General features: G+C 35.5%; 1 protein-coding gene across 1 annotated transcript in view; it reads left to right on the forward strand.

Moving 5' to 3' along the window:
* Positions 1-20,628, forward strand: part of RERG (RAS like estrogen regulated growth inhibitor) — a 113,815-nt gene extending 93,187 nt beyond the window's left edge. The window contains exon 3 of the mRNA XM_053719729.1: positions 20,221-20,628. Coding sequence (XP_053575704.1) covers positions 20,221-20,628 — 408 coding nt within the window. The remainder of the gene's footprint in view (positions 1-20,220) is intronic.
* Positions 20,629-24,277: the final 3,649 nt, after the last annotated feature.

The following is a 24,277-nucleotide window of genomic DNA, read 5'->3' on the forward strand; positions in this document are numbered from 1 at the left end:
ACTAGGCCATATAGGCACCTCTGTGTCTCTCTATATATCCACTACAGATTACTCCACTTTAACCTAGAGGTCGGTCTGCTGGGTGACTGTGATTGATCCCAGGCTGCTTCTATTGCACTGATTGAAGTGCTCCCTGAATTGTGAGTTTGCATTAGCACGACTAGATCATATACATTGTGTTGAACAAACAATATTGGGCCATGTGGCGCATCTGTCTCTCTCTTGTTTTGTAGATCATATTTGAGTGATTATCTGTTTGAACATTGTGAAATTTAATAGGCAAACCGTGTAGTGATTACCCTATGATTTCGAAACCAAGTCTTTATTTACCTGTACCATGTTTTTGTATTCTTTCTGTTTTCACTTTAACACCTCAATAAAAATATTATAAAAAAAAAACAAAAAAAAAAAAACCTTAAGTACCCATTTCCCTGAAAAGGACATTTGTATGGGCATTGCCCTTAAAAGGGCATTTAGCTCTTTTGCTGCCCTTAAATGGGCATTTAGCTCTTTGAAGAATTGCCCATCCCTAATCTAAATAAAACAAACCCCCCAAAAAAACAATTTTAACCCCCAGGTTGGTACTCATGGTTCCTGAAATAGCATGAGAGCTACTGAAATCCTATTGGCTAATTTTAACAGCCAATAGGATTTCAGTAGCCCTCATCCTATTGGCTGATTTGAATTTGAAGAATCAAATCAGCCAATAAGAATTCAAGGGACGCCATCTTTAATCGCGTACCTTGAATTCACTCTTTAGTGTACGGCAGCGATCGGAAAAAGAGGATCCTCCACGCTCCATGGCTCTGCAGTCGCCGGTCTTCAGTTCCCCAGTCGTCGGTCTTCAGTTCTGCTGTCCTGGATGAAGAAAGAAGAGGTCCCCGCTTCGAAGAAGATGTCGGCCGCTTGGAAGAAGACTTCAACGCCTAGAAGAGGACCTTCTCCACCGGACTTCAGCAACCGTGAGTACCAACCTGGGAATTAATTTTTTTAATTAGGGATGGGCAGCAAAAGCGCTGAATGCCCTTTTAAGGGCAATACCCATACAAATGCCCTTTTCAGGGCAATACCCATACAAATGCCCTTTTCAGGTCAATGGATAGTTAAGGTTTTTTAGTGTTAGGTTTTTTATTTTGAGGGGTTTGGTGGGTGGTGGGTTTTACTGTTATGAGGGACTTTGTTTATTTGTAATGTAAAAGAGCTTTTTAATTTAGGACAATGCCCTACAAAAAGCCCTTTTAAGGGCTATTGGTAGTTTAGCATTAGATTAGGGGGTGTTTTTATTTTGGGGGACTTTTTTATTTTTATAGGGATACGTTTAATTTTTTAAAGTTTTATCATTTTGTTTTTTTATTTTCTGTAATATTAGATTTTTTTATTTTCTGTAATATTAGATTTTTTTATTTTCTGTAATTTTAGCTTAATTTAAACAGGTTTAATTTTTTAATTTTTTTTAGATTAGGGTTACGTGCACTTCTTAAAAGAGCTGAATGCCCTTTTAAGGGCAATGCCCATACAAATGCCCTTTTCAGGTATTCAGGTTTTCGGGTAGTTTAGGTTTATTAGTGTTAGGTTTATTTAGTTTGGGGGGTGGGTTTTACAAAAAGTAGTAGTTTGGTAGTTTAGCATTAGATTAGGGGGTGTTTTTATTTGGGGGGCTTTTTTATTTTCATAGGGATTATGTTGAATTTTTTTTATTTTGGATTATGTGATTATTTTTTTCTGTAGTTTTTTTATTTTTTTATTTACATAGACTGCCCTCTGGGTAGGCTTACCAACTAGCATGTATGTATATATATATTATAATATATATATATACATACACACACACAGTATCCCACAAAAGTGAGTACATACCTCACATTTTTGTAAATCTTTTATTATATCTTCTTATATCATTATATATTCACGTGACAACACTGAAGAAATGACACTTTGCTACAATGTAAAGTAGTGAGTGTACAGCCTGTATAACAGTGTAAATATTTATTATATCTTTTCATGTGACAACACTGAAGAAATGACACTTTGTTACAATGTAAAGTAGTGAGTGTACAGCCTGTATAACAGTGTAAATATTTATTATATCTTTTCATGTGACAACACTGAAGAAATTACACTTTGCTACGATGTAAAGTAGTGAGTGTACAGCCTGTATAACAGTGTAAATATTTATTATATATTTTCATGTGACAACACTGAAGAAATGACACTTTGCTACAATGTAAAGTAGTGAGTGTACAGCCTGTATAACAGTGTAAATATTTTATTATATCTTTTCATGTGACAACACTGAAGAAATGACACTTTGTTACAATGTAAAGTAGTGAGTGTACAGCCTGTATAACAGTGTAAATATTTATTATATCTTTTCATGTGACAACACTGAAGAAATGACACTTTACTACAATGTAAAGTAGTGAGTGTACAGCCTGTATAACAGTGTAAATATTTATTATATCTTTCCATGTGACAACACTGAAGAAATGACACTACAATGTAAAGTAGTGAGTGTACAGCCTGTATAACAGTGTAAATATTTATTATATCTTTTCATGTGACAACACTGAAGAAATGACACTTTGTTACAATGTAAAGTAGTGAGTGTACAGCCTGTATAACAGTGTAAATATTTTATTATATCTTTTCATGTGACAACACTGAAGAAATGACACTTTGTTACAATGTAAAGTAGTGAGTGTACAGCCTGTATAACAGTGTAAATATTTTATTATATCTTTTCATGTGACAACACTGAAGAAATGACACTTTGTTACAATGTAAAGTAGTGAGTGTACAGCCTGTATAACAGTGTAAATATTTTATTATATCTTTTCATGTGACAACACTGAAGAAATGACACTTTGTTACAATGTAAAGTAGTGAGTGTACAGCCTGTATAACAGTGTAAATATTTATTATATCTTTTCATGTGACAACACTGAAGTAATGACACTTTACTACAATGTAAAGTAGTGAGTGTACAGCCTGTATAACAGTGTACATTTGCTGTTCCCTCAAAATAATTAAACACACAGCCATTAATGTCTAAACCGTTGGCAACAAAAGTAAGTACACCTCTAAATGGAAATGTCCAAATTGGGGCCAAAGTGTCAATATCTTGTGTGGCCACCATTATTTTCCAGCACTGCCTTAACCCTATTGGGCATGGATTTCAATAGAGCTTCACAGGTTGCCAATGGAGTCATTTTCCACTCCTCCATGACGACATCATAGACCTGGTGGATGTTAGAGACCTTGTGCTCCCCCACCTTCAGTTTGAGGATACCCCACAGATGCTCAATAGGGTTTAGGTCTAGAGACATGCTTGGCCAGTCCATCACCTTTACCCTTAGTTTCTTTAGAAAGGCAGTGGTCGTCTTGGAGGTGTGTTTGGGGTCGTTATAATGTTGGAATACTGCCCTGCGGCCCAGTCTCTGAAGGGAGCGGATTATGCTCTGCTTCAGTATGTCACAGTACATGTTGGCATTCATGGTTCTCTCGATGAACTGTAGCTCCCCAGTGCTGGCAGCATTCATGCAGGGACAGACCATGACACTCCCACCACCATGCTTGATTGTAGGCAAGGCAGACTTGTCTTTGTACTTCTCACCTGGTTGCCGCCACACACGCTTGACACCATCTGAACCAAATAAGTTTATCTTGGTCTCATCGGACCACAGGACATGGTTCCAGTAATCCATGTCCTTAGTCTGCTTGTCTTCAGCAAACTGTTTGTGGGCTTTCTTGTGCATCATCTTTAGAAGAGGTTTCCTTTTGGGACAACAGCCATGCAGACCAATTTGATGCAGTTTGCGGCGTATGGTCTGAGCACTAACAGGCTGACCCCCCACCAGAGGCGTAACTAGAAACCACAGGGCCCAGGTGTAAGAATCTAAGAAGGGCCCCCCCCCCCAAAAAAAAAGTGAATTTGATACATATCTTTTTTTCTTTTCTTTTTTTTTACATTTAACACAGAAAAAAAATGTGAATCAGATTAAATGTCTGCAAAAGGAGGTACCCTGTGCCCACAGTCTGTGAGATGGTCTGACCCCCTATTACTGTATATAGTGACACTGTTTAACACACCAATACTGTATATAGTGAGTCAGTGACACAGTCTGTAATCTGCCGGTGAGATGGCTGGCCTGACCGTACCCGCCCCAATACTTTACAAAGTGACCACAGAAGTCTGTGACATGGTCCAGCCCCCCGTACTGTATATAGTGGTAATGTATAGTGACACTGTTTACCCCCCGCCCCCCCAATGCTGTAGTAACAAGGTCTGTAATTTGCTGGTTTCACAAACATACACATACATACACATACATGCATAAATACACACACAGTCACATACATACACACACAGTCACATACATACACACACAGTCACATACATGCATAAATACACACACAGTCACATACATACACACACAGTCACATACATGCATAAATACACACACATACACATACATGCATAAATACACACACATACACATACATGCATAAATACACACACAGTCACATACATACACACACAGTCACATACATACATACAGACACACACATAAACACCAATGGGTTAATCAGAAACACTAACCCCTGTAGTCAGAGACACCAGTGAAGCATCATGTCACACTCACATTATATCAGTGCAGGCAGTGGCAGGTCAACGTTTTTTATTGTTAAATTTTTTTTTTTTTAAGCTGGGCCCCCATCCTTGGGGGCCCAGTCACAATTGCGACCTCTGCACCCCCTGTAGTTTCGCCCCTGCCCCCCACCACTTCAACCTCTGCAGCAATGCCGGCAGCACTCTTCTGAGTGGAACCTGTTCTGTGAAAGCACTGTATGGTCTTGTCCACCATGCTGCAGCTCAGTTTCAGGGTCTTGACAATCTTCTTATAGCCTAGGCCATCTTTATGTAGAGCAACAATTCTTTTTTTCAGATCCTCAGAGACTTCTTTGCCATGAGGTGCTATGTTAAACTTCCAGTGACCAGTATGAGAGAGTGTGAGAGCGATAACACCAAATTTAACACACCTGCTCCCCATTCACACCTGAGACCTTGTAACACTAACGAGTCACATGACACCGGGGAGGGAAAATGGCTAATTGGGCCCAATTTGGACATTTCCATTTAGGGGTGTACTCAGTTTTGTTGCCAACGGTTTAGACATTAATGGCTGTGTGTTGTTATTTTGAGGGGACAGAACATTTACACTGTTATACAGGCTGTACACTCACTACTTTACATTGTAGCAAAGTGTCATTTCTTCAGTGTTGTCACATGAAAAGATATAATAAAATATTTACACTGTTATACAGGCTGTACACTCACTACTTTACATTGTAGCAAAGTGTCATTTCTTCAGTGTTGTCACATGAAAAGATATAATAAATATTTACACTGTTATACAGACTGTACACTGACTACTTTACATTGTAGTGTCATTTCTTCAGTGTTGTCACATGAAAAGATATAATAAATATTTACACTGTTATACAGGCTGTACACTCACTACTTTACATTGTAGCAAAGTGTCATTTCTTCAGTGTTGTCACATGAAAAGATATAATAAATATTTACACTGTTATACAGGATGTACACTCACTACTTTACATTGTAGTAAAGTGTCATTTCTTCAGTGTTGTCACATGAAAAGATATAATAAAATATTTACACTGTTATACGGGCTGTACACTCACTACTTTAAATTGTAGTAAAGTGTCATTTCTTCAGTGTTGTCACATGAAAAGATATAATAAAATATTTACACTGTTATACAGGCTGTACACTCACTACTTTACATTGTAGTAAAGTGTCATTTCTTCAGTGTTGTCACATGAAAAGATATAATACAATATTTACACTGTTATACAGGCTGTACACTCACTACTTTACATTGTAACAAAGTGTCATTTCTTCAGTGTTGTCACATGAAAAGATATAATAAAATATTTACACTGTTATACAGGCTGTACACTCACTACTTTACATTGTAGTAAAGTGTCATTTCTTCAGTGTTGTCACATGAAAAGATATAATAAAATATTTACACTGTTATACAGGCTGTACACTCACTACTTTACATTGTAACAAAGTGTCATTTCTTCAGTGTTGTCACATGAAAAGATATAATAAAATATTTACACTGTTATACAGGCTGTACACTCACTACTTTACATTGTAGTAAAGTGTCATTTCTTCAGTGTTGTCACATGAAAAGATATAATAAAATATTTACACTGTTATACGGGCTGTACACTCACTATTTTAAATTGTAGTAAAGTGTCATTTCTTCAGTGTTGTCACATGAAAAGATATTATAAAATATTTACACTGTTATACAGGCTGTACACTCACTACTTTACATTGTAGCAAAGTGTCATTTCTTCAGTGTTGTCACATGAAAAGATATAATAAAATATTTACACTGTTATACAGGCTGTACAATCACTACTTTACATTGTAGTAAAGTGTCATTACTTCAGTGTTGTCACATGAAAAGATATAATAAAATATTTACACTGTTATACAGGCTGTACACTCACTACTTTACATTGTAGTAAAGTGTCATTTCTTCAGTGTTGTCACATGAAAAGATATATTAAAATATTTACACTGTTATACAGGCTGTACACTCACTACTTTACATTGTAACAAAGTGTCATTTCTTCAGTGTTGTCACATGAAAAGATATAATAAATATTTACACTGTTATACAGGCTGTACACTCACTACTTTACATTGTAGTAAAGTGTCATGTCTTTAGTGTTGTCACATGAAAAGATATAATAAATATTTACACTGTTATACAGGCTGTACACTCACTACTTTACATTGTAGTAAAGTGTCATTTCTTCAGTGTTGTCACATGAAAAGATATAATAACATATTTACACTGTTATACAGGCTGTACACTGACTACTTTACATTGTAGTGTCATTTCTTCAGTGTTGTCACATGAAAAGATATAATAAATATTTACACTGTTATACAGGCTGTACACTCACTACTTTACATTGTAGCAAAGTGTCATTTCTTCAGTGTTGTCACATGAAAAGATATAATAAATATTTACACTGTTATACAGGATGTACACTCACTACTTTACATTGTAGTAAAGTGTCATTTCTTCAGTGTTGTCACATGAAAAGATATAATAAAATATTTACACTGTTATACGGACTGTACACTCACTACTTTAAATTGTAGTAAAGTGTCATTTCTTCAGTGTTGTCACATGAAAAGATATAATAAAATATTTACACTGTTATACAGGCTGTACACTCACTACTTTACATTGTAGTAAAGTGTCATTTCTTCAGTGTTGTCACATGAAAAGATATAATAAAATATTTACACTGTTATACGGGCTGTACACTCACTATTTTAAATTGTAGTAAAGTGTCATTTCTTCAGTGTTGTCACATGAAAAGATATTATAAAATATTTACACTGTTATACAGGCTGTACACTCACTACTTTACATTGTAGCAAAGTGTCATTTCTTCAGTGTTGTCACATGAAAAGATATAATAAAATATTTACACTGTTATACAGGCTGTACAATCACTACTTTACAATCATACAATAGTAATAAGGATATTACTATAATAACCCTTGGCGCTAACGTGTAGCTAAAATTGGTAATGCAAAGGTTCTAATTATTGTATACTATAAACAATAAATTACCTTAGTACGATGGAAATGATAATTCCTTACAAATATGTGAAAACTGGGTAGTTGATTAAGGGATGTGCTTAAGGATGAACCAGAGTAATGGTGCAAGTAAAAAATAAACAAATTTTATTACAATCTTAATCGTGCACAGAAATACTTTTAAAACCAAATTTAAAAAACACTCTGATCAGGCGTTTGACAATGTAGTATCAATAAAATCCCTAAAAACCTCAAAATAAAATTGCATAAATAAAATAACAATAAAACAACAATGAGACAATCACTATCACAAATGGTTAATTCGAGATAGAGAACAAAGATCCCATTGGAGACCAAGGAAGATCCACGTCAGCTGGAAGTTAGTGATATTTTAACCGGAGCTGTAACGAGATGAGATCCAAATGAACAGACAGGAAGAGAGCCAAAATTTAAGGTGTTCACTTATTACTTACACCGAAAATGCTCTATGAAGTCCCAGCTGTCTCTCTATAGCGGTCCTGGATTAGATCACTGCTGGATGGATCCCCGAAATGAAGGAAACCTCTTGTCTTTTATAATCCGTATCAGCACTCACGCCAGATAGACCAAACTGTGCTCTGGGTCTCTGTGCAGTCTCGGCGCTGGTAATTAGTTCCAGTCACCTGTGTGTTAGAAAAGTGGGCGGAGCAACGCGTTTCAGCCCGGTCTGGGCCTTTGTCAAGCTCTCTTCCTGTCTGTTCATTTGGATCTCATCTCGTTACAGCTCCGGTTAAAATATCACTAACTTCCAGCTGACGTGGATCTTCCTTGGTCTCCAATGGGATCTTTGTTCTCTATCTCGAATTAACCATTTGTGATAGTGATTGTCTCATTGTTGTTTTATTGTTATTTTATTTATGCAATTTTATTTTGAGGTTTTTAGGGATTTTATTGATACTACATTGTCAAACGCCTGATCAGAGTGTTTTTTAAATTTGGTTTTAAAAGTATTTCTGTGCACGATTAAGATTGTAATAAAATTTGTTTATTTTTTACTTGCACCATTACTCTGGTTCATCCTTAAGCACATCCCTTAATCAACTACCCAGTTTTCACATATTTGTAAGGAATTATCATTTCCATCGTACTAAGGTAATTTATTGTTTATAGTATACAATAATTAGAACCTTTGCATTACCAATTTTAGCTACACGTTAGCGCCAAGGGTTATTATAGTAATATCCTTATTACTATTGTATGATTGTATTTTTCTCTGTGGAGTTTGAGGATACTCCATTTACCCAGTGGTTTATTGGTAACTTTCCCAGCGCAGGTTGATCACACCCCTCAGTACACAATCACTACTTTACATTGTAGTAAAGTGTCATTACTTCAGTGTTGTCACATGAAAAGATATAATAAAATATTTACACTGTTATACAGGCTGTACACTCACTACTTTACATTGTAGTAAAGTGTCATTTCTTCAGTGTTGTCACATGAAAAGATATATTAAAATATTTACACTGTTATACAGGCTGTACACTCACTACTTTACATTGTAACAAAGTGTCATTTCTTCAGTGTTGTCACATGAAAAGATATAATAAATATTTACACTGTTATACAGGCTGTACACTCACTACTTTACATTGTAGTAAAGTGTCATTTCTTTAGTGTTGTCACATGAAAAGATATAATAAATATTTACACTGTTATACAGGCTGTACACTCACTACTTTACATTGTAGTAAAGTGTCATTTCTTCAGTGTTGTCACATGAAAAGATATAATAACATATTTACACTGTTATACAGGCTGTACACTCACTACTTTACATTGTAGTGTCATTTCTTCAGTGTTGTCACATGAAAAGATATAATAAAACATTTACACTGTTATACAGGCTGTACACTCACTACTTTACATTGTAGCAAAGTGTCATTTCTTCAGTGTTGTCACATGAAAAGATATAATAAAATATTTACACTGTTATACAGGCTGTACACTCACTACTTTACATTGTAGTGTCATTTCTTCAGTGTTGTCACATGAAAAGATATAATAAAATATTTACACTGTTATACAGACTGTACACTCACTACTTTACATTGTAACAAAGTGTCATTTCTTCAGTGTTGTCACATGAAAAGATATAATAAATATTTACACTGTTATACAGGCTGTACACTCACTACTTTACATTGTTGCAAAGGGTCATTTCTTCTGTGTTGTCACATGAAAAGATATAATAAAATATTTACACTGTTATACAGGCTGTACACTCACTACTTTACATTGTAACAAAGTGTCATTTCTTCAGTGTTGTCACATGAAAATATATAATACATATTTACACTGTTATACAGGCTGTACAATCACTACTTTACATTGTAGCAAAGTGTCATTTCTTCAGTGTTGTCACGTGAAAAGATATAATAAATATTTACACTGTTATACAGGCTGTACACTCACTACTTTACATTGTAGTAAAGTGTCATTTCTTCAGTGTTGTCACATGAAAAGATATAATAAATATTTACACTGTTATACAGGCTGTACACTCACTACTTTACATTGTAACAAAGTGTCATTTCTTCAGTGTTGTCACATGAAAAGATATAATAAAATATTTACACTGTTATACAGGCTGTACACTCACTACATTACATTGTAACAAAGTGTCATTTCTTCAGTGTTGTCACATGAAAAGATATAATAAAATATTTACACTGTTATACAGGCTGTACACTCACTACTTTACATTGTAACAAAGTGTCATTTCTTCAGTGTTGTCACATGAAAAGATATAATAAAATATTTACACTGTTATACAGGCTGTACACTCACTACTTTACATTGTAGTAAACTGTCATTTCTTCAGTGCTGTCACATGAAAAGATATAATAAAATATTTACACTGTTATACAGGCTGTACACTCACTACTTTACATTGTAACAAAGTGTCATTTCTTCAGTGTTGTCACATGAAAAGATATAATAAATATTTACACTGTTATACAGGCTGTACACTCACTACTTTACATTGTAACAAAGTGTCATTTCTTCAGTGTTGTCACATGAAAAGATATAATAAAATATTTACACTGTTATACAGGCTGTACACTCACTACTTTACATTGTAGCAAAGTGTCATTTCTTCAGTGTTGTCACATGAAAAGATATAATAAAATATTTACACTATACAGGCTGTACATTCACTACTTTACATTGTAGCAAAGTGTCATTTCATCAGTATTGTCACATGAAAAGATATAATAAATATTTACACTGTTATACAGGCTGTACACTCACTACTTTACATTGTAGCAAAGTGTCATTTCTTCAGTGTTGTCACATGAAAAGATATAATAAATATTTACACTGTTATACAGGCTGTACACTCACTACTTTACATTGTAGCAAAGTGTCATTTCTTCAGTGTTGTCACATGAAAAGATATAATAAATATTTACACTGTTATACAGGCTGTACACTCACTACTTTACATTGTAGTAAAGTGTCATTTCTTCAGTGTTGTCACATGAAAAGATATAATAAAGTATTTACACTGTTATACAGGCTGTTCACTCACTACTTTACATTGTAGCAAAGTGTCATTTCTTCAGTGTTGTCACATGAAAAGATATAATAAAACATTTACACTGTTATACAGGCTGTACACTCAATACTTTACATTGTAGCAAAGTGTCATTTCTTCAGTGTTGTCACATGAAAAGATATAATAAAATATTTACACTGTTATACAGGCTGTACAATCACTACTTTACATTGTAGTAAAGTGTCATTACTTCAGTGTTGTCACATGAAAAGATATAATAAAATATTTACACTGTTATACAGGCTGTACACTCACTACTTTACATTGTAGTAAAGTGTCATTTCTTCAGTGTTGTCACATGAAAAGATATATTAAAATATTTACACTGTTATACAGGCTGTACACTCACTACTTTACATTGTAACAAAGTGTCATTTCTTCAGTGTTGTCACATGAAAAGATATAATAAATATTTACACTGTTATACAGGCTGTACACTCACTACTTTACATTGTAGTAAAGTGTCATTACTTCAGTGTTGTCACATGAAAAGATATAATAAATATTTACACTGTTATACAGGCTGTATACTCACTACTTTACATTGTAGTAAAGTGTAATTTCTTTAGTGTTGTCACATGAAAAGATATAGTAAATATTTACACTGTTATACAGGCTGTACACTCACTACTTTACATTGTAGTAAAGTGTCATTTCTTCAGTGTTGTCACATGAAAAGATATAATAAAATATTTACACTGTTATACAGGCTGTACACTCACTACTTTACATTGTAACAAAGTGTCATTTCTTCAGTGTTGTCACATGAAAAGATATAATAAAATATTTACACTGTTATACAGGCTGTACACTCACTACTTTACATTGTAACAAAGTGTCATTTCTTCAGTGTTGTCACATGAAAAGATATAATAAAATATTTACACTGTTATACAGGCTGTACACTCACTACTTTACATTGTAACAAAGTGTCATTTCCTCAGTGTTGTCACATGAAAATATATAATAAAATATTTACACTGTTATACAGGCTGTACACTCACTACTTTACATTGTAGCAAAGTGTCATTTCTTCAGTGTTGTCACATGAAAAGATATAATAAAATATTTACACTGTTATACAGGCTGTACACTCACTACTTTACATTGTAGCAAAGTGTCATTTCTTCAGTGTTGTCACATGAAAAGATATAATAAATATTTACACTGTTATACAGGCTGTACACTCACTACTTTACATTGTAATAAAGTGTCATTTCTTCAGTGTTGTCACATGAAAAGATATAATAAATATTTACACTGTTATACAGGCTGTACACTCACTACTTTACAGTGTAACAAAGTGTCATTTCTTCAGTGTTGTCACATGAAAAGATATAATAAATATTTACACTGTTATACAGGCTGTACACTCACTACATTACATAGTAGCAAAGTGTCATTTCTTCAGTGTTGTCACATGAAAAGATATAATAAATATTTACACTGTTATACAGGCTGTACACTCACTACTTTACAGTGTAACAAAGTGTCATTTCTTCAGTGTTGTCACATGAAAAGATATAATAAAATATTTACACTGTTAGACAGGCTGTATACTCACTACTTTACAGTGTAACAAAGTGTCATTTCTTCAGTGTTGTCACATGAAAAGATATAATAAAATATTTACACTGTTATACAGGCTGTATACTCACTACTTTACAGTGTAACAAAGTGTCATTTCTTCAGTGTTGTCACATGAAAAGATATAATAAAATATTTACACTGTTATACAGACTGAACACTCACTACTTTACATTGTAGTAAAGTGTCATTTCTTCAGTGTTGTCACATGAAAAGATATAATAAAACATTTACACTGTTATACAGGCTGTACACTCACTATTTTACATTGTAGCAAAGTGTCATTTCTTCAGTGTTGTCACATGAAAAGATATAATAAAATATTTACACTGTTATACAGGCTGTACACTCACTACTTTACATTGTAACAAAGTGTCATTTCTTCAGTGTTGTCACATGAAAAGATATAATAAAATATTTACACTTTTATACAGGCTGTACACTCACTACTTTACATTGTAGCAAAGTGTCATTTCTTCAGTGTTGTCACATGAAAAGATATAATAAAATATTTACACTGTTATACAGGCTGTACACTCACTACTTTACATTGTAGCAAAGTGTCATTTCTTCAGTGTTGTCACATGAAAAGATATAATAAAATATTTATACTGTTATACAGGCTGTACACTCACTACTTTACATTGTAACAAAGTGTCATTTCTTCAGTGCTGTCACATGAAAAGATATAATAAATATTTACACTGTTATACAGGCTGTACACTCACTACTTTACATTGTTGCAAAGGGTCATTTCTTCTGTGTTGTCACATGAAAAGATATAATAAAATATTTACACTGTTATACAGGCTGTACACTCACTACTTTACATTGTAACAAAGTGTCATTTCTTTAGTGTTGTCACATGAAAATATATAATACATATTTACACTGTTATACAGGCTGTACAATCACTACTTTACATTGTAGCAAAGTGTCATTTCTTCAGTGTTGTCACATTGAAAGATATAATAAATATTTACACTGTTATACAGGCTGTACACTCACTACTTTACATTGTAGTAAAGTGTCATTTCTTCAGTGTTGTCACATGAAAAGATATAATAAAATATTTACACTGTTATACAGGCTGTACACTCACTACTTTACATTGTAATAAAGTGTCATTTCTTCAGTGTTGTCACATGAAAAGATATAATAAAATATTTACACTGTTATACAGGCTGTACACTCACTACTTTACATTGTAATAAAGTGTCATTTCTTCAGTGTTGTCACATGAAAAGATATAATAAAATATTTACACTGTTATACAGGCTGTACACTCACTACTTTACATTGTAACAAAGTGTCATTTCTTCAGTGTTGTCACATGAAAAGATATAATAAAATATTTACACTGTTATACAGGCTGTACACTCACTACTTTACATTGTAGTAAAGTGTCATTTCTTCAGTGCTGTCACATGAAAAGATATAATAAAATATTTACACTGTTATACAGGCTGTACACTCACTACTTTACATTGTAACAAAGTGTAATTTCTTCAGTGTTGTCACATGAAAAGATATAATAAAATATTTACACTGTTATACAGGCTGTAAACTCACTACTTTACATTGTAACAAAGTGTCATTTCTTCAGTGTTGTCACATGAAAAGATATAATAAAATATTTACACTGTTATACAGGCTGTACACTCACTACTTTACATTGTAGCAAAGTGTCATTTCTTCAGTGTTGTCACATGAAAAGATATAATAAAATATTTACACTATACAGGCTGTACACTCACTACTTTACATTGCAGCAAAGTGTCATTTCTTCAGTGTTGTCACATGAAAAGATATAATAAAATATTTACACTATACAGGCTGTACACTCACTACTTTACATTGTAGCAAAGTGTCATTTCATCAGTGTTGTCACATGAAAAGATATAATAAATATTTACACTGTTATACAGGCTGTACACTCACTACTTTACATTGTAGCAAAGTGTCATTTCTTCAGTGTTGTCACATGAAAAGATATAATAAATATTTACACTGTTATACAGGCTGTACACTCACTACTTTACATTGTAGTGTCATTTCTTCAGTGTTGTCACATGAAAAGATATAATAAAGTATTTACACTGTTATACAGGCTGTTCACTCACTACTTTACATTGTAGCAAAGTGTCATTTCTTCAGTGTTGTCACATGAAAAGATATAATAAAACATTTACACTGTTATACAGGCTGTACACTCACTACTTTACATTGTAGCAAAGTGTCATTTCTTCTGTGTTGTCACATGAAAAGATGTAATAAAATATTTACACTGTTATACAGGCTGTACACTCACTACTTTACATTGTAACAAAGTGTCATTTCTTCAGTGTTGTCACATGAAAAGATATAATAAATATTTACACTGTTATACCGGCTGTACACTCACTACTTTACATTGTAGTAAAGTGTCATTTCATCAGTGTTGTCACATGAAAAGATATAATAAATATTTACACTGTTATACAGGCTGTACACTCACTACTTTACATTGTAGAAAATTGTCATTTCTTCAGTGTTGTCACATGAAAAGATATAATACAATATTTACACTGTTATACCGGCTGTACACTCACTACTTTACATTGTAGAAAAGTGTCATTTCTTCAGTGTTGTCACATGAAAAGATATAATAAATATTTACACTGTTATACAGGCTGTACACTCACTACTTTACATTGTAGTAAAGTGTAATTTCTTCAGTGTTGTCACATGAAAAGATATAATAAATATTTACACTGTTATACAGGCTGTACACTCACTACTTTACATTGTAACAAAGTGTCATTTCTTCAGTGTTGTCACATGAAAAGATATAATAAATATTTACACTGTTATACAGGCTGTACACTCACTACTTTACATTGTAACAAAGTGTCATTTCTTCAGTGTTGTCACATGAAAAGATATAATAAAATATTTACACTGTTATACAGGCTGTACACTCACTACTTTACATTGTAGAAAAGTGTCATTACTTCAGTGTTGTCACATGAAAAGATATAATACAATATTTACACTGTTATACAGGCTGTACACTCACTACTTTACATTGTAGTGTCATTTCTTCAGTGTTGTCACATGAAAAGATATAATAAATATTTACACTATACAGGCTGTACACTCACTACTTTACATTGTAGTAAAGTGTCATTTCTTCAGTGTTGTCACATGAAAAGATATAATAAATATTTACACTGTTATACAGGCTGTACACTCACTACTTTACATTTTAGTAAAGTGTCATTTCTTCAGTGTTGTCACATGAAAAGATATAATAAAATATTTACACTATACAGGCTGTACACTCACTACTTTACATTGTAGCAAAGTGTCATTTCATCAGTGTTGTCACATGAAAAGATATAATAAAACATTTACACTGTTATACAGGCTGTACACTCACTACTTTACATTGTAGTAAAGTGTCATTACTTCAGTGTTGTCACATGAAAAGATATAATAAATATTTACACTGTTATACAGACTGTACACTCACTACTTTACATTGTAGTAAAGTGTCATTACTTCAGTGTTGTCACATGAAAAGATATAATAAATATTTACACTGTTATACAGGCTGTACACTCACTACTTTACATTGTAACAAAGTGTCATTTCTTCAGTGTTGTCACATGAAAAGATATAATACATATTTACACTGTTATACAGGCTGTACACTCACTACTTTACATTGTAACAAAGTGTCATTTCTTCAGTGTTGTCACATGAAAAGATATAATAAATATTTACACTGTTATACAGGCTGTACACTCACTACTTTACATTGTAACAAAGTGTCATTTCTTCAGTGTTGTCACATGAAAAGATATAATAAATATTTACACTGTTATACAGGCTGTACACTCACTACTTTACATTGTAACAAAGTGTCATTTCTTCAGTGTTGTCACATGAAAAGATATAATAAATATTTACACTGTTATACAGGCTGTACACTCACTACTTTACATTGTAACAAAGTGTCATTTCTTCAGTGTTGTCACATGAAAAGATATAATAAATATTTACACTGATATACAGGCTGTACACTCACTACTTTACATTGTAGCAAAGTGTCATTTAGTTAGTTTTGTCGCATGAAAAGATATAATAAAATATTTACAAAAATGTGAGGGGACAGCACATTTACACTGTTATACAGGCTGTACACTGAGTTCTTTACATTTTAGCAAATTGTCATTTTTTCAGTGTTATCACATGAAAAGATATAATAAAGTATGTATATATATATAATCATTTGCATGAGAAGCGCAAACGTGTTTGCGAGAAAGCAGTATCTTTTTCGCTCAACTGCGTATTGTAAGTTGCGCAGTGTTTAACCCTTTAAGGACACATCTTCAGTTTGTTCAGTTGTTCTATGATGGAATAATTCTGTCATTGGCCATTAAGGAGTTAAATGATTGCAAAGTCATTTGCACAAACTCATGGTAATTTACGATTCTAGTATATTCTATTGGTGGTGTTGAGTGTAAATCTGCGCATGTAGTACAAGTTGTAATCACTTGAATGCAATCTCATTCAACGCTCAAACTATTTATGTGAACTCAAAGCTTATGTAAAGAGTTTTGGGCTGAGAAAAGAGTTGCACTAAGCATTCCTAAACCACCACATAGCCCACTACTAATTACCCCGCTACATTATTAACCCCTAAAATATCACATAGCCCATTGCTATAAACGCCCTATACTAGTAACCCCTAAACTGCCAATACCCTCTCAAACTACCCCCTAACCTATTAACCCCCAAATGCCATAACCCCAATTGCAAACTTCCCTCTAATCTATTAATCCCATAACCACTACAACCCCCATCACAAAATACCTCCTATTTGCTAACTCTCCCAAGACCCCTAACCTAACACCCTGTAAATTACAAAAAATAAAATATCTACCATTACAACACTACCATTACAGATTACAGTCCCCTTTAAAAAAAAGCCCACCCCTAAAATACGCTAATCTAACACTAAAACATACTCTAAAATTTGCCCTAAAAAGGCCATTTGTCAGGCAACGCCCTATTTAAATTGAAGGGCATCAGCGATTAAGCTCTTTTGCAATAAAAAAAAAAAATCCCTATCCTAAAAAAGATGTCCTAAAAAGGGCATCAGCGAAAAAAGCTCTTTTGCAACCCTAAATTAAAAAAGAAAAATCCCAAAAAATCTCTAACACTAAACCCCAAAAGTTAGTACTCACCAACTTGAATACGATTCCTTAAGTGGGCAACTCCGGCAGTGCTCCTCTTCTGTCTTCTTCCACAGTAGCACTCCTCTGGAGCTGTCTTCTTCCATGTTAGCACTTCTCATGAGCTGTCTTCTTCCATGGTAGCACTCCTCTGGAGCTGTCTTCTTCCACGGTAGCACTCCTCTGGAGCTGTCTTCTTCCACGTTAGCACTCCTCTGGAGCTGTCTTCTTCCACGGTAGCAATCCTCTGGAGCTGTCTTCTTCCACGGTAGCACTCCTCTGGAGCTGTCTTCTTCCACGGTGGCACTCCTCTGGAGCTGTCTTCTTCCATGGTAGCACTCCGCTGGAGCTGTCTTCTTCCATGGTAGCACTCCGCTGAAGCTGTCTTCTTCCATGGTAGCACTCCTCTAGAGCTGTCTTCTTCCATGGTAGTACTCCTCTGGAGCTGTCTTCTTCCATGGTAGCACTCCTCTGGAGCTGTATTCTTCCATGGTAGCATACCTCTGGAGCTGTCTTCTTCCACGGTAGCACTCCTCTGGAGCTGTCTTCTTCCATGGTAGCACTCCGCTGGAGCTGTCTTCTTCCATGGTAGCACTCCTCTAGAGCTGTCTTCTTCCATGGTAGTACTCCTCTGGAGCTGTCTTCCTCCATGGTAGCACTCCTCTGGAGCTGTCTTCTTCCATGGTAGCACTCCTCTGGTTCTGTCTTCTTCCATGGTAGCACTCCTCTGGTTCTGTCTTCTTCCATGGTAGCACTCCTCAGGAGCTGTCTTCTTCCATAGTAGCACTCCTCTGGAGCTGTCTTCTTCCATGGTAGCACTCCTCTGGAGCTGTCTTCTTCCACGGTAGCACTCCTCTGGAGCTGTCTTCTTCCACGGTAGCACTCCTCTGGTTCTGTCTTCTTCCATGGTAGCACTCCTCTGGAGCTGTCTTCTTCCACGGTAGCACTCCTCTGGAGCTGTCTTCTTCCACGGTAGCACTCCTCTGGTTCTGTCTTCTTCCACGGTAGCACTCCTCTGGAGCTGTCTTCTTCCACTTTAGCACTCCTCTGGAGCTGTCTTCTTCCATAGTAGCACTCCTCTAGAGCTGTCTTCTTCCATGGTAGTACTCCTCTGGAGCTGTCTTCTTCCATGGTAGCACTCCTCTGGAGCTGTCTTCTTCCACGGTAGCACTCCTCTGGTTCTGTCTTCTTCCATGGTAGCACTCCTCAGGAGCTGTCTTCTTCCATAGTAGCACTCCTCTGGAGCTGTCTTCTTCCATGGTAGCACGCCTCTGGAGCTGTCTTCTTCCACGGTAGCACTCCTCTGGAGCTGTCTTCTTCCACGGTAGCACTCCTCTGGTTCTGTCTTCTTCCATGGTAGCACTCCTCTGGAGCTGTCTTCTTCCACGGTAGCACTCCTCTGGAGCTGTCTTCTTCCACGGTAGCACTCCTCTGGTTCTGTCTTCTTCCACGGTAGCACTCCTCTGGAGCTGTCTTCTTCCACTTTAGCACTCCTCTGGAGCTGTCTTCTTCCATAGTAGCACTCCTCTAGAGCTGTCTTCTTCCATGGTAGTACTCCTCTGGAGCTGTCTTCTTCCATGGTAGCACTCCTCTGGAGCTGTCTTCCTCCATGGTAGCACTCCTCTGGAGCTGTCTTCTTCCACGGTAGCACTCCTCTGGTTCTGCCCCGCAGCACACTGAAGCTTTAATGTGAGGTTCCCACTTAAATAAAATAAAATTGCTGATGCACCTTTTTATTGCTGATGCACCTTTTTATTATAGGAATTTTTTTTAGGGGTGGAGGTTACCTTGGTTATAGTATGGGTTTTTTTTATTATGCAAAATAGGTTTTCACTTCAGCTAGGGCACTGCCTGACAAATGCCCTTTTTAGGACAATTTTAGAGAAGGTTTTAGGTTTATTTTAGGGTTAGTCTTTTTTTCTAAAGGGGACTTTAGTTTTAGGACAGGTCTAATTGTTTGTTTGTTTTTATTTTTTCTATTTGTTTTAAATTTAATTTGCCATTTAAACATTATCTAATTCTAGTTTACTGCATCAAATTGTTTGTTAACATCAGTTGTAAACTTCAATTTTTAAAAAAATGATGTAAATATTTACTTTGAATACATATTTAATATATTTTTACTTTGTCTTGTTGGCACATCATAGGAGGACAGTCTGCAGATGGAAGGCCATGTACGATGGGGTGAAGGCTTTGTAATTGTCTATGACATCACTGACAGGGGAAGTTTTGAAGAAGTGCTGTCTGTTAAGAACCTGCTAGATGATGTTAAAAAACCTAAGAATATAAATGTAATTTTGGTGGGTAATAAAGCAGACCTTGATCATTCTAGACAGGTCAGTATTGAAGAGGGAGAGAAGCTTGCCACTGAACTGGCGTGCGCATTTTATGAATGCTCAGCTTGCACTGGTGAAGGTAACATCACTGATATGTTCTATGAACTCTGCAGAGAAGTGAGACGTCGCAAAATGGTGCAAGGAAAAGCCAGAAGACGGAGTTCTACAACTCATGTAAAACAGGCCATTAACAAAATGCTGACAAAGATTAGCAATTAAAGGCTTTATCAGTATGCATGAATTAAAGGTCTTTGGTATTGGATTTAATAACTCTCTTATGTTCCTGTCTTATGGTATAGCATCATTCATAATCATACACTTTTTTAGCTTTTCTTTAGTTAAAGGATTCGACAGGATGACATAGGAATAGGGAAGCTGGAGAGATTTAGTCATTTTATGGGAATGATTTAACAAGTTTTGCTATTTCTGCAACTTTGTTACTTAATGCAACCACTCTCCAAACCTCTTTTGGCATTTTTCTGAGTAAATATAAAAAAGACACATTGTAAAAGAGTAAGAGGGTTGTTGGGGAATATGTGTGAGTTACATTCATATCACTATGATAGTGGCCTCTCCTCAGGCTAAACCTTTGGTAAATAGACAGGCTTATCCCAATGCAACTGGCATGCAATAAATCTCACAAATTGAGTTCTCATGGCCATAAATATCATACATGTAATGACCACAAGCAATTTTTTGTTTAGTTGGAAAAGTGTTAACCTTTTAATTACCGTATTGTTTACTGTGAGATTCTTAACTATCCATCTATACAACTACTCATCTATTTGGGAAGATCAAATAAACCAGTTCCTCTTTTTTTCTTGTTCCCGCACCCACTTATTTTCCCCAACAAAGGCTTAGATTTCAAGGGTAGCTATCATTTTGATTACATTCTTTATTGAAGTACAACTTGACAACAATGGCAAGAAAATATACTGTTATGAGATCACATTAGTACAAAATAAAAGGAGATATACAGTAATTATGACTCACACAGATGGAAATATCTGTATAACTCCCAATAGTACTTTTTACCCTTCAGCCATTATTTTATAAAAGAAAACCCCTTTCAACCCCCCAACCATAAACATGTCATGTCTAGCCCTTTAACCGAACAGTACCCTCAATGATAACAATTCAAGAACATTCATCTTAAAATGATTAATTATACTTCACTTGAATTACATTTGTAATAATGATAAAAAGAAAGTCTCTAATACATAATAACAGTTTATTTGAGCCTTCTGTTATTCCTTTATGTTTATCCTCATTTCCCTGACACCAATTCCTCCAATTATATACAATAAAATCAGACCCATTTGATTTACCACCTCCTGACCAATCCATATCTTAAAATATAGACAACATTCGTCTCTCAATTGGGCATTTAAAATATGAGTTCCGGAATGGATATATTAACTGTTTTTGAACCTGTAAAGGCTGATTCTTGATAAACCTCTCCCACTTTTCCATAAAGAATTTTACTCTTATTTTAAAATGCTCCACAGTCAATTAGTGTAACAGATATTATTTTATTTGTCATAATATGGGTGGTTCAAAGTATATTGTTGTGTATTAGTATAATTAGTTTCCCTAGTTTAGTTGAAAAGTCCACTAATATTATATGCTTTTCATCCAATCGAAAGTTGGTGTTACAAAGCTTGTTCAACCATCTTTCTATCATAGCCCAGAACTTTATTATACACGGACAAGTTTTAAGGAGGTGTAACAAATCTGGGTCTGTGTGTTGGAATTTAACACAGACATTAGCATTCTCTTTTACCCACTTACTATGCAATCTAGGGGTGATGTATGTCTTATTTGATACCTTGATATGCATCTCTCTCAAGTTGGCCAACAATATGTAGATTTTTTAACCTTTTCAATACTTTTTTAGACCTGAGCCTCTGAAATATGTGTCTGCAATAATTGCATCCATGTATTGCTAATCTGTGTCAGAGAGGAAAGAGAGAGGAAAGAGAGAGATAGAGAGAGAGAGAGAGAGAGAGAGAGAAGAGAGAGAAAGAGAGAGAGAGAGAGGAAAGAGAGAGGAGAGAGAGAGAGAGAGAGAGGAAAGAGAGAGAGAGAGAGAGGAAAGAGAGAGAGGAAAGAGAGAGAGAGATAGGATAGAGAGAGAGAGAAAAAAGAGAGAGAGCGAAAAGGGAGAGAGAGAAAAGAGAGAGAGAGAAAAGAGAGAGAAAGAGAGCGAAAGAAAGAGAGAGAAAGAGAGTGAAAGAGAGAGAAAGAAAGAGAGAGAGAAAGAGAAATAGAGAGAGGGAGAGAGAGAGAGCGGAGGATAAAGAGAAAGAGAGAGAGAGAGAGAGAGAGAGAGAGAGAGAGAGAGAGAGAGGAAAGAGAGAGAAGAGAGAGAGAGAAAAGAGAGAGAAAGAGAGAGAGAGAGGGACAAAGAGAGAGAGAGAGAGAGAGAGAGAGAGAGAGACCTTCCTATGCTCCACCACAAAATTGAATGGTTGCAAAGACAAAAAACATCTGGTAACCATCTGATGGCATGCATCAACTTCAGAGGGGCATGATCCGTGACCAGGTCTACCTAACAAATAGTATTTAAGTCAGTGTTTCAATTGCCCACTTAATTGCTAAGCATAATTTTTCCACTGTAGCATAACACTGTTCCCTGAGTAACATTTTCCTACTTAAATACAGTACTGGATGTTCCTCTTTATTCACATACTGGGTAAGAAATGCCCCCAGACGAACTTCAGAGGCATCCGTCTGCAGTAAAAACTCTTTGTCAAAATCTGGGGCTACCATTACAGGATGGCTACACAGCACTGAACGTAAATCTACAAAGGACTTTTCTGCCTCACTATTCCATTTCACAACATCTGGACTTTTAGACTTCATAAGGTCAGTAAGAGGAGCAGTCCTAGTGGCAAAGTGGGGAATGAATCGGCGGTAATACCCAACAATGCCTAGAAAGGTTCTGGGCCAATTTTGTATGGCTTCTACCATATTGATCTGGGCCTTTACCATCCCTCATCCTACAACATACCCAAGGTATTTGGCCTCGGCCAACCCATTTGTACACTTGGCAGGATTGGCAGTTAACCCAGCTTTCTGGAGTGTTTTCAGTACTGCTTCTACCTTCTGAAGATGGGATTCCCAAACCTGGCTATGAATCACAACATCATCCAAGTAGGCAGAAGCATATCGGGCATGAGGTCTGAGTAGTTTGTTCATAAGCCGCTGAAACATAGCAGGGGCCCCATGGAGCCCAAAGGGCATAACTTTGTACTGAAAGAGACCATCTGGTGTAGAAAAGGCTGAATTTTTTTCTAGCCTCTTTTGTTATGGGTATTTGCCAGTACCCTTTTGTGAGGTCTAATGTAGAGAGGAACCGAGCCCTTGCTAGTCTTTCTACCAGCTCATCAACACGGAGCATGGGGTATGCATCAAACTGTGAAACTGAATTAAGTTTCCTAAAGTAATTGCAGAACCGAATTGATCCATCTGGTTTTGGCACCAGAACAATTGGACTGGAACAGTTACTATGAGATTCCTCAATGGCATTTAGGTCTTGCATTTTCTTTATCTCTCCTCTGACTGACTCTCATTTTGCCTCTGGGATTCTATAGGGTTTTACATTTACAGTTACCCCAGGATCCGTAATAATATCATGGGAAATCTCCTAGGTTCTGCCTGGTTTAGTAGAAAAAAACATGTTTGTTTCTATCATTTCCCTCTCAGGAGAAAGATTCATGGCAATTTTAACCACCTGGTTTGGACATAGGGGAACTGAGACTATCCTCTAATGCTACACAAGACTCCCTCTCTTTCCATTCTTTGAAGATATTTATATGAAAAATCTATTCTTCTTTTCTGCGTCCTTGCTGACTAATCTTATAAT

The sequence above is a fragment of the Bombina bombina genome, chromosome 6, assembly GCF_027579735.1.
Source record: "Bombina bombina isolate aBomBom1 chromosome 6, aBomBom1.pri, whole genome shotgun sequence".
NCBI lineage: Eukaryota > Metazoa > Chordata > Amphibia > Anura > Bombinatoridae > Bombina > Bombina bombina.